The sequence below is a fragment of the Macaca fascicularis genome, chromosome 14, assembly GCF_037993035.2.
Source record: "Macaca fascicularis isolate 582-1 chromosome 14, T2T-MFA8v1.1".
Classification (NCBI taxonomy): Eukaryota; Metazoa; Chordata; class Mammalia; order Primates; family Cercopithecidae; genus Macaca; species Macaca fascicularis.
In genome coordinates this window covers 53878463-53891293 of record NC_088388.1, presented here as the reverse complement: position 1 = coordinate 53891293, position 12831 = coordinate 53878463, and the positions used below count along the sequence as shown (strand labels likewise).

The 12831-nt window shown below is 37.3% G+C and overlaps 1 protein-coding gene across 14 annotated transcripts in view; it reads left to right on the top strand.

Moving 5' to 3' along the window:
* The window catches only part of USP47 (ubiquitin specific peptidase 47), a 116158-nt gene that overhangs the window by 32773 nt on the left and 70554 nt on the right, over window positions 1-12831 (top strand). For 12 of the 14 annotated variants that reach the window (XM_065528545.2, XM_074014290.1, XM_065528542.2 and 9 more), the window contains 2 exons: window positions 4797-5000; window positions 9101-9214. In XM_065528545.2, coding sequence (XP_065384617.1) covers window positions 4998-5000; window positions 9101-9214 — 117 coding nt within the window. In that variant the 5' untranslated portion in view covers window positions 4797-4997. The remainder of the gene's footprint in view (window positions 1-4796; window positions 5001-9100; window positions 9215-12831) is intronic. The other 2 variants (XM_045371496.3, XM_074014291.1) reach the window with 1 other exon arrangement.

Sequence of the window (12831 nt, the reverse complement as noted above, 5' to 3'; positions counted from 1 at the left end):
GTTTGTATTCTTTAATAAGAAACACATAGGAAGTATTTTTTTGAAACAAAAATTATGATGTTATCAGAGAACTCAGATTTAAACTTAAAACTATTGGGAATGTCAAGAAAAGGAGACAAGATGACTTAAGAGGCGAAGATCCCTTCAGCGGGCTCTAAAATGTCTTAGAACTATGCCAACAACTTCTAGATGTTTCTAGCAGTTAAGTGTATCTTTGGAAGAAAACTGTTTTCAGTGTTTTTTATCCCAATATGTTTTACCTTTTATAAACAAGGCTATGGTTTTATTCTTTCTACTTTTTTTTCTTTGAGACAGAGTCTCACTGTCACCCAGGCTGGAGCGCAGTGGCACAATCTCAGCTCACTGCAACCTCCACCTCCCGGGTTCAAGCGATTCTCCTGCTTCTGCCTTCTGAGTAGCTGAGGTTACAGGCATGTGCCACCATACCCAGCAAATTTTGTATTATTAGTAGAGACAGGGTTTTGCCCTGTTGGCCAGGTTGATCTCGAACTCCTGACCTGAAGTGATCCTCCCACCTCGGCCTCCCAAAGTGATTACAGATGTGATCTACTTCGCCTGGCCCTTTTTACTTTTTTAAAAAGGTTTTTTTTCTTCAGACTTTGCTAGGAAATCTAGCTTTGTTTCTGCAATGAACATAGACACCGAGCATTCTATTAGCCTATAGAGTAACTATAACTGCTGTTGACTTTCCCCCTAGTCTCACAAGTGTAATATTGCTATGAGTTGTCTGTAAAATAAGTAGTTTCAACTTTAGGATTTATACCTTTTTTTTGTACTTGGCTAGATTTTCTGTGTAGAAAACTTTGTGCTCTTCAAATAGCGCATCTAAACTACATTAAATGTTTTTCTAAATGGAACATGTTTTAGGCTTTTCTAGAATTTTGCACTTGTTTTCTCTTACCTCAGGTTCATCAGAGAACTCTTTTAACTAAAAATTTTTGCTCCCTTCCCTCAATCGTGATATATCCTCAGATGCCTTTTCTTAATGTTAGATGTAGTACTTAAATGAAAAGTAGTACCCTTCCCTCCCTACCAGCACCATCATCATACTTTCCCCGCTTGAACTTGGATGTGCTTGAAGGTGTTTAGGTATATTTATTTTTTATCTATTACTATGTAACAGTGGACCCTAAAGTTTAGTGACTTAATAGGGCAATTCGTTTATTTGTTCAGATTTCTGCGGGATGGGATTGGGGCCAGGGCTCACCAACTATTCGGTTCTGCTCCAGGTGGCATCATCTAGAATTACTTGGCTCCATTAAGTTGGTGGCAGTCATTGAATGGAATGTCCAAAAGGCTTTTCTCATACATCAGGCACCTCAGTGTCTCCACCAAGTGGCCGCTTCCTCTCTATGTGGATTGCTAGGGCCTCCTCACAGCATGCTGATCCCAGGGTAACTGGATTTCTTACATGGTGGCTGGGTTATAAGAGGGAATATTCCAAGAAATACAAAAGCAGAAACTACTGGTTTCTTAAGGCCCTGCCTTAAGTTACACAGTGTCACTTCTGTCACATTCTCTTGGTCTTAGATGGTCACGTGGCCAGGTCAGTTTCTTGAGAAAAGGAAAAAGGAAAAAGAATGGCAAAGAATTTTTTGCTATTTTTAATTCATCTCAAGACATAATTGTTTTTACCTTTGGGCATAAGTAGGATCAGTCTTGGTTAGAGCCACAAAGAAATTAAGAAGGTAGCTGCCCTAATTTCCCATTTCCAAAAAAAACTTTTTACATTTAAATGTTTTGGAAATGTTTCTTACATGTTTAATTTATAATGTATAGGGTTTTTTTTTCTCTTGAAAAGCTATTAAAAAAAATCTATTGCCACATCTTATTGGTGCTGTGTTAAAATTGCAACAACAAAAAAATTGTTTTCTTCTCAGTTCCCAAATTGGAGAGGGGAAAGGAGGAGAGAAATTTTACTTTAGTATGATTACTATTAGCAATGGTGATTCTAAAATTCGGATGAAGTCCACATAATAGATTAAAGTTTAGGTGAAATAAGAATGGGCCCAGAAAGTTGAGTGTAAAGTAGAATTTAGCAGTGGCTAGCTTAGAGCTTTAAAGAAGAGCAGAGCTTTTTATCTGTTTAAATCATCCTACAACAGAATTCAAGAGGAAAATGTAACTTGCTGAGAAATTCTATGTATAAGGAGTTTAAGGAAACAAAGTATATGAAGTTTTATGTAGGTGTTCATCACAGAATTATTTGTAAAAGTATAATAAAGTCTGAGTCAATAAAATATTCAGTAAATTATAATTAATCCATGTACTAACAAATACTACTTAGTTGTTAAAATGATGAGTTAGGAAAAGCTTTACAGGGAAAGATTGCATGATACAAGAAAGATGTTAGAAAACAGCATGTGTATTCTAATCCAGTGTTTGTGATTATGTAGCATGCATGCATAGCCTCTCTCTCTCTCTCTGTGTGTGTGTGTGTGTGTGTGTGTGTGTGTGTGTGTATGTGTGTGTTTGCAGATAAGACACTTGGAAGGATATATGCCAGCATGCTAATAGTTATCTGTGGGTTATAGAGTTGCAGATTATTTCCATTTTTTCCTTTATACTCCTACTATTTTTTAAAAAGCAAAATTATGTATATGTACGGAAAAGAAGGGCTATTACTAAAAAGAATATAAGCCACACATGAGATTGAATTTTGTTTTTATATGTATAATACATTTAGTCTTCAGATAGGTTTCCATTGAGGGATAATTTTCCCACATGGAAGGAGAGGCATCTGGAGTGCTTGGACCCTGCATTCATATATTTAGGGAAAGAACCAGGAACTGCTAGTGTCTGGCCATATGATGTTGCCACATCACCATTCTTATGTATGATTACTATCACAGCACTTTTGATTTCTAAATTCTTAGAGTTGTCTTCCTTTGACCATCAACTCCAGCCTATTTGAGGCTTTAAAATCTGGCTACTACAGTATTTTATACCAGGAACACTGAATCATTCAGACCTGAGCTATCCCTGAAGTATACTATTGAATCTATAAAAGTGTACCTTTTATAGTTGAAATTTATTTTGAGTTATTTACTCTTTCATCATAAACCAGCATTTTAAAAAAGATCTATGTTTTTTAGTTTAGAGTTAAAATGTGTAAAATGATCTATTAAATGTGTTAATATAACATCTAAAATGTACAGGTGAAGGCTTTTTTATCTCTTTTGAAATGTATATTGATAATGTTCTTTCGTTTCTTTTATTTTACGGAAATGTATTTTCTTTTTATTTTTTAACTAAGTTACTGGTAATTAAATATTTGGTGTGTCTGAATTGTAGTGCTACACAATTTATTTTAAATATTATACTTTTATATCAACTTACTTTTGTTCTAAACTAATTGGAATAACTTTAAATGATCTCTTGCAAACCCAAAAGTGTGTGTCACAGAAACAGATGATAATTGTATTACTTCAACAAACAAAAAACTTTGTGGCTATCCCATCTTCAGTACTAGCTAGTTATAATTTTTCTTATTTAAAAATGGATAATATAGAAGCAACAAAAGGTTGGGGTTGATAGTGTTGTAAAAACTAAGGAAGAAATAAATTTTTGTGTAAACCACCAGTTTGTAAAGATCATATTTCTGAATAGCCCATTATGGAGATGGTGAGACATCTCCCAGTTTAATGCCACACCTGACTTTCAGGGAAAGCAAGAGATTTACATAATCAGATTTGTGTATCAGAAATACTATTCTGGGTTAAAGGAATATAAGATTGGAAGAAGTTAAACTTCTTAGGAAGCTGTTCCATAATTTTGTTGTAGGATATTCTTATTGCTGCAGGCAGGAATAAAGTGAAGGAGGTAGGTCAAGAGATATTCAAAAGGTAGAATTGACAGGATTTGGAGACTATATGAGGTAAAGAGGGAAGGATGAGGAAGATGCTCAGTTCAGCTGTTTGGTTTCAGCAGCTAGGCAGATGATGGTGCCATTCATTGAGATAGCCATTATAGAAGGAGGGAAAGGAATTTCTTCCAATAAAGTATCTTTGATGTAGTGTTTTACCCCTGTGGAAAGTGGAAACAAAGTGCTGTCCCTTAACAGCTTGAGGGAGGGCATAGCTTATTTGAGAAAGTTTAAGCAGGAAGGAGAATTCGTGACCCTAATTCCTTTCTGTATTGGTAATTGAAACTGTTTCCTTGTTTTCCCCTCCCGCTCCTCCTGGCTCATCTGTTTGGATAAGCTTGTCAGCTCCCAACACATTAATAAATGGAGCTTTTTGGACATCTGGACTTATGGGTACAGCAGCGTAAAGATCAGGAGATGTGGTAGCCTGTATCCCTTAGTTACAGATTTTGTAATCTTTAGACAATCCTTACTGCATTTTTGCACAATTCCCATTGTTTTCTTGGGGGACCCAGAAATACTTGATTTGACTGTGGCTAGCATGGTAATGACACATTTTTAAGGATCAGATTTTATAATTTTTAACTTAAAATTGCTTAAATATTACTATCTTCATGGCTTATTGACCATGGATTTACAGTCTTAAAGGTGAAAGCAAATGTCTCCAAGAATGATTGTTGATTCTGAAATATGCCCCGATGTTTCCAAAACAAACTTACATGGTGCTTATATGTATGACATATCCATTAGAATGTGTTTCAGGCTACAATAAAACAGAGAAAATAGCACAGAGAAAATACTTAATATTTTGTGAGGTCTTTTACATTTAATCATAAAATTTTATGGCTAATTATACTTTTGTTTTGCCTTGAAGATAATATATAAAGTCCTATTTTTCTTAAAATTTCAGATAGAAAATGCTGCTGAAGAACCTAGAGTCTTATGTATAATACAAGATACTACTAATTCAAAGACAGTGAATGAACGGATCACTTTAAATTTACCAGCATCTACTCCAGTCAGAAAGCTCTTTGAAGATGTGGCCAACAAAGTAGGCTACATAAATGGAACCTTTGATTTGGTGTGGGGAAATGGAATCAATACTGCTGATATGGTAAAATCCTAGACTTAAGCTTCTAAAAATGTTATTATAGCCATTGTTGTTGCTACTAATGATAATGTTAAATCCTGGAACTCTTTTTAAATCATAAACAAAAGTATAACAACTACAGTAAGAGCCTATGTGCAGCTCAGTAATTGGATCCTTCGTCTTCCTTTGCCTCCATTCTGGATTTAACATTTGCTTGTCCTAAAGTTTACATAATGTCATTTCGTCAGTTTTTTCATTCATGAAAGGTGACTCTCATAATATTGTCTCAACTAAATATTCAGTAATATTGTCTGTATTTGCTGAGCAGAATGATGATCATCGTATGTTTTTCCATGGTAAAAGATTGTAAAATCATATTTTATGATCTGATTTTTGGAAAAGAAGAAAAAATATTCATAGTAAGAAAAATGGAATTGTATATGCCTCATACATTCCAACATTAACCAAGATTATCTCTTGCTGACTTTTATTTCTTTTTATTTGTGTGTCTATGTGTATTTCTGGGCAACTTTTTTTATATGTTTATTTTTCTTTGTATGGACATGTATAGCTTTTGACTTTTGACTCTCAAGCTTAAAAACATTTTTAACGACTACAGTCTTCTCAGATCTCTTTGAGGGTATACTTTCTAATTTTAGTATTCTGTTCTATTAACTGTTTCTTTAAGTGTTTATCCTTTATCCATTGTATTTAGTTTCTCTCTTTCATGGTGTAGCATTTCTTTAAATATTTAGTGATTCTTACTTTCTACTCATTTTTATATTTGATTTGATATACTTCTCTGTGGATGCTGATTGAACTTACCATATTCAGTTCTTGGTGGTTGTGGAAAAAGGGTGGGACATGCTGCTAGATGTGATGTGTTTATAATTTGTTCTGGGGTTGACTGGTTTCTGACTCTTTAGGGTTAGGAGTTGATCAGTACCTAGTTAGACAGCACTGCACTGCCTCTCTGGTCACAGTGCCCACTCTTTACCCTGACAGGAAATAGGCACTGCTGTCTGCTGCGTAGTCCAAGGAGAAAAAGAGAGGAGATACCAAACTGATCAGAATGCCTTTTCTCACTTGCTCACTTTTAACTGTTTCCTGGCCTCTACGTCTTGACCTTAGTCTGAAGTTCCTTACTACCTTTATCCCCACAGTAGTCTTCTCTTATAGGATCTTGGGGCTATGGGTCCCTTTAGTTTTATTTTTCCTTAGATCTGATCCTGTCTGTTTTCTGTTTTTTAATTTCTCAAAATTTTTGATTTGCTAAGCATGCTTTTTTTTTTTTTTGACATTTTATGGACTTTTGGGGAGGATTATTGGGAGACATGTACTTAGGTCATCATTTGACCTAATTTTGTATTAATGTTTACTACCAAAATAAACAATTGCAATTACTAAAAAAATTTCTAGGAATCCTTGATAGACATCTCTCCTTGGGCCATTTTTATAAGGGCACTGATCCTATTCATGAGGGCTCCACCCTTAAGACCTAATCAGCTCCTAAGGCCCCACCACTTAATATCATTGCATTGGGGGTTAGGTTTCAGCATATGAATTTTGGGGAGACATAAATCTTCAGAACATAGCAGAGGCACTGATCATTTTTGCCTGGGATTGTGGTTAAGGAAGGAGACCACTGAGTTGGATCTCATCTGCATTATTAGAATAATATTCTAGATAGTCTTTTTTGTTTCCTTTCTCTCCATCCATCCTACATAATAGTTAGAATTATTTTCTATCATCCCAAATTGTAGCACTTACATCACCTTCTAGTTCAGTAACCGTCTATCACTGTTCATTGCCCACTGATTAAAAATCTCAGACAAGCTACTATTGGCTCTGTAAGGCTTTGCTTTATACTCTGAAATCCCAGATACTGCATTGATTTATTTTCTTAACATAGATTTCCATATTTTTCTGTCTTAAGTTTTCCAGGAAAATACCTCTAACAGTCAATGAAGTTGAATGTGTATCCCTATGGTATTTGGAGTACATATTTTAAGTTGGTTCCACAGGAGAATCAGAGATGTTTGATGTTGCCTGATTTGCCCTTAAAATCATATTATACTTTTTATTCCATAATATATTTGTTTTTTTTAAAATATAGAACTAATGTTTTAAACTGAAATTAACCAGTAAAATTGGTAGTCAGACAAGACATAGAAAGATAAACAATATTTAATCTGAGACTTTGAATAGTTTCTGGTACATCACCACATAATTTCTAGTGTTGTCCTTTTTCAGTTTAAAGGATAGTTCTGTACTGTCCTAGGTGTCTTCCCAGGTCCTATTCATCTTTTACCCTTAAAAAGCTTTACTCGATGTTTCCTCATGCTGCTTTAAATGTAATTGTTTTCTCTTTGACCTCCTATCCCCTTTGGCTGAGCCACTTATCATAGTTCCTTTTTGTTATAGGTATTATTCATCTATGTCTTTCCATTTCCAATGTAAGCATTTTCATGACAGGAACCTCGTGTAAATTTCGTATCCTCCATAAACATTCCTTCTAGGCATTCAAAAAGCATTTGTTAAATTATCTTCCACAATAGCTTTAAATAGCTGTATGTCAGGATTACCTGTTACTCTTTCTTTAGCTATGACTGTATTCAAGAGCTCTATTTCTGTATTTTTATTTGCCTCCTGTACATTTCTACAAATATGACCACTTTCTCCTGCTTACTGCATAGTGCTGAATGGATACCCTCAGAAAACTAAGCCCATTTAGCTACCCACCACCTTGTATACAGACACTTACTGAGGTAAAACCCCTGTGTATTTCAGCTATATCATCTGATCATGTCCCACCAGTGACTTGAAGGAACCCAGCAATCCCTTTCTTCTTTCCATGTGGCTTCTTTCAGCTTCCGGTTTTCTGTGTCCTGTTTTTCTTGTGGATTGATAGATGTTAGCCAAAATTAATAGGTAGAACATATATTCGCTATTTTATTTACTTAACACGTCTTTTGCACTGTGTTTATAGTATTCTAAGCTCTGTACAAATGTAATCTTTTTTAATCCTTATATTATTAACTACTCTATGAGGTAGGTGCTACCACACCCTCATAGGTGAAGAAACTGAGTCATGGGGAAGTGAAATAACTTTCCAAAGTTAGATAGTAAGTAGCGGAATCTCTTACGGTTAATTTTTTTTGTCCTCAGTACCTGCACTTTTATACAATGTTAATTAGTGTTAATTTCCTAAGAAATAAAGACATTTTCATAAAATGAGTATAAGGAGACTCTGCCCATGTCTTTGAAACATTAAAAACATTTCTTAATGCAACAAAATAGTTTTAAAGATATTTACCTCTGTTCCCTCATTTTTCTCTATAGTGGTCTGGTGTGAGTGAATAGGGCTTGGGGCATAGAGAGTTTCCTCTCTCATCCACCAACTAGAGTATATTAGAATGACAGCTAGAGTTGAAATTGCCCTACCATATAAGTTAGGTGAAGACTTGAATCTTAGATGTTTAATTTTCAAAGGTCTGATCACAATCACTTCCATACCCCCTGGGTCCTCTGAATCCTAGCGGTACATTTGAAATAGGCATCATTTACTAGGAGAGGCTTTTCCTTAAGGAGTCTTTCTAAAGGCTATAATATATACTGCATTAGTTATATTTTTGTTACATTACAGAATTATGTTACATAATTATTTTGGTTGGGTTGCTTAGTATGTTGCTTATCTGGTATTTTTCATCATATTTATATATCAAAACATTTTGGTTTTTAGTTATGTAAAATTATCTTTGGTCAATTTTCATGAAACTCCATTAAATATCATATTGCATATATTGTATAGAACATGGAGAGAAATGTTTATAGATTCTTTTTATGTGTATGTAGTACTTAACACTCTTAACTTTCACCTTTTCTCTTTTTAGTTTTTTAGATGTTGGGGAATGTGAGTCTCTGGGATACCTATCAGTATATGCATTGTTACTGGGCTTAGCTATCCCAGTTAATGAATAAATGAGTTAATTCCAAGCCTACATGAACAGAATTTTACCAGATCATTGCTAAACAAATACTATTTAAATGTAGATATGTGTCCATTTATAGATTACTTATTTTATGTTTCTCATAATCTGAAATATTATGTTTTATGTCCATAGGCGCCACTGGATCATACCAGTGACAAGTCACTTCTTGACGCTAATTTTGAGCCAGGAAAGAAGAACTTTCTGCATTTGACAGATAAAGATGGTGAACAACCTCAAATACTGCTGGTAAGCTACTTAGAAAACCCTGTATTTATAATTTTTATGCACTGTCACCTACTACTTGAGGAGGCAGTTTCCTGAAGGAAATAAGATGTGTTTTGTAGTTTGTGTAATATATTAATATTTTTTAATTTTCTGTTGGTTTGTTATAAGTGTGTAGAATAACATAGTTACACTGGACATCCATAGCAACATTATTTGTGTATACAGACTGTATATAGACCGTAGTCTCTTGCTACGTTGGATTTAACATATACTGCTATCTTCAAGACCACTGGCACACCAGGGATGGTGGTGGGTCTAGGATAAGTCAAAGTGCCACAAGGATCTTCTGTGTTTCAGTAGTGACCCTTCCTTTGTTTAAGCATTTGCTTGGTTGCTGTAAATCTTCGGTGGTTTTCGTCTGGTTTTTCAGTATCTATGAGAAGGTCATTTCCATTCTCACTTCCTCCCCTAACCTGCCACCTTTTTTGGAATGATTGGTGTATACATTACATGTTTCATTTCTATTCTTTTAATACTTATCCCAATTCACATTTCAGTGAATAGACTTTCCTGTTCAGCCCAATTGCCTTAGAGATATCTAATGCAATAACTCCCAATTTGAGGGCTATTCCACCAGAGATTTTTTTTTTTCTCTCAGTCCATTGTAGAGGACATGAGTTAAAAAAGAGTAAGAGGGAGGGATCGAGATGGCTGATTAGAAACAGCTGCGGTCCACAGCCCTTATGGAGAGGAATGAAAGGGGCGAGTGAATACAGCACATTCAACTGAAATATCCAGGTTCTCGCATTGTAACTGATTAGGCAAACAACTGGACTCAAAGAGAATGAAGAAAAGCAGGGTGGGGCGATGGCCCACCCAGGAGAGGCACAAAGCTAAAGGAATCCCCACTCCCAGCCAAGGGAAGTTGTGAATGATTGTATGACTCTGCCCGGGAAACCACGCTACTTCCATGGATCTTTGCAACCCTAAGATCAAGAGATCCCCTCAGGAGCCCACGCCACCAGGGTCTTGGGTCCTATACACAGAGCTGTGTGGAATCTTGGTAGAGCAGCCACTTGGGCACACATAAAGACCCAAGAGTTTTACACACTCCGACCCCAGGATCCCCAACAAGGTGGGAAGTCCATCCATATATATACCCCTAGGAAGGGGGCTGAATCCAGGGATCCAAGCAGCATTGTTCTGCGGGCCCCACTTCCACAGCACCTCACAAGCTAAGACTCACTGGCTTGGAATTCAACAGCAACAGGCTGGAGTCTGCCCAAGATGGGATGGAGTTCCCGGTGGGAGGGGTGGCCACCATCTCTGTGGTTCCATTGACTCAGTCATTCCAGCTGCTGGCTTTGGAGGATTCAGATGGTCTGGACCAGGAAGGATTCCCCCCAGTGCAGCACAGCTGCTTTGCCAGATCGTGGCCAAACTGCCTCTTTAAGCTGGACCCTGATCCATTCACCCTCACTGGCTAGGAGCTCCTTGCAGGGACTTCAGTCACTCTAGCCAGGGTTATACAGACAGAGCTCTAATCTCTCCCTGGGATGGAGCTCTGGGTAGGGGAGAGGGGAGGCCACTGTCTCTGTGGTTTGGTTGACTCAGCCATCCAGCCTGCCAGCTTTGGAGAGTCCAAACAGTTCAAATGAGGAAGGGTCCCCACACAATGCAGCACACCTTCTCTACCAGAAGGCAGCCAGACTGCTTTAAGCATGTCCCTGATCCTGTTCCTCCTGACTGGGTGAGACCTCCCAATGGGGGTTTCCAGCAACTTCCTACAGGTACATTCAGGCCAGCAACAGGTCAGGACCCCCTGTGACAGAGTTTCCAGAGGAAGGAGTAGATGGCCACCTTTGCTGTTTCACAGCCTTCACTGGTGATACCTCCAGGTATGGGAAAAACTGAGGCAACTACAGCCTGGAGTGGACTCCCAGCAAACTGCAGCAGCCCTGCGGAAGAGTGGCCTGACGGTTAAAAGTAAAACAAACAAGCAGAAAACAATAACAATAATATCAACAGAAAAGACCCCACACAATCCCTATTCAAAGGTCAGCATCCTCAAAGATCAAAGGTGGATAAGCCCACAACGATGAGAAAGAGTCAACACAAAAATGTTGAAAACTCAAAAAACTGGAATGCCTCTTCTCCACATGACCTCAGTGCCTCTCCAGCAAGGGCACAGAACTGCTGAGGCTGAGATGGCTGAATTGACAGAAGTAGGTTTTAGAAGGTGGGTAATAACGAACTTTGCTGAGCTAAAGAAGCATGTTGTAACCCAATGCAAAGAAGCTAAGAATTGTGATAATACAGGAGCTGACAGCCAGAAGAGCCAGTTTAAAGAGGAACATTACCAACCTGATGAAGCTGAAAAACACACTAGAAGAACTTCACAGTGCAATCACAAGTATCAATAGCAGAATAGACCAAGTAGAGAAAAGAATCTCAGAGCTTGAAGACTGTCTTTCTGAAATAAGACAGGCAGACGAGAATAGAGAAAAAAGAATGAAAAGGAATGGACAAAACCTCCAAGAAATATGGGATTATGTAAAGAGACCAAACGTACAGCTGATTGGAGTACCTGAAGGAGACAGGAAGAATGGAACAAAGTTGGAAAATATACTTCAGGATATCATCCAGGAGAACTTCCCCAATCTAGCAAGACAGGCCAACATTCACATTCAGGAAATGCAGAGAACCCCAGTAAGATATGCCATGAGAAGATTAACCCCAAGACAATAATCATCAGACTCTCCAAGGTCAAAGTGAAATAAAAAATGTTAAGGGTAACCAGAGAGAAAGGCCAGGTCACCTACAAACAGACAAACAGTAGACCTCTCAGTGGAAACCCTACAAGCCAGAAGAGATTAGGGACCAATATTCAGTATTCGTAAAGAAAGGAATTTCCAACCCAGAATTTCATATCTGGCCAAACTAAGCTTCATGAGCAAAGGAGAAATAAGATCCTTTTCAGACAAGCAAGTGCTGAGAGAATTCATCACCATCAGGCCTGCCTTGCAAGAGCTCCTAAAGAAAGCACTAAATATGGGAAGGAAAAACCATTACCAGCCACTACAAAAATGAAGTACACAGACCAGTGACACTATTAAGCAACCACATAAACAGGCTGGGAAAATAACCAGCTAGCATCATGATGACAGGATCAAATTTGTACATAACATTACTAACCTTAAATGTAAATGGTCTAAATGCCTGAATTAAAAGGCACAGAATGGCAAGCTGAATAAAGAGTCAAGACTCATCAGTATGCTGTCCTCAAGAGACCTATCTCATGTGCAAAGACACACAGGCTCAAAGTAAAGGGATGGAGGAAAATTTACCAAGCGAATGGAAAACAGAAAAAAGCAGGAGTTGCAATCCTATTTTCTGACAAAACAGGGTTTACACCAACAAAGATCAAAAAAGACGAAGAAGGGCATTACATAGTAGTAAAGAGTTCAATCCAACAGGAAGAGCTAACTATCCTAAATATGTATGCACCCAATACAGGAGCATCCAGATTCATAAAGCAAGTTCTTAGAGACCAACAAAGAGACTTAACACTGCCACACAATAACAGTGGGAGACTTTAACACCCCACTGACAGTATTAGACAGATCATTGAAACAGAA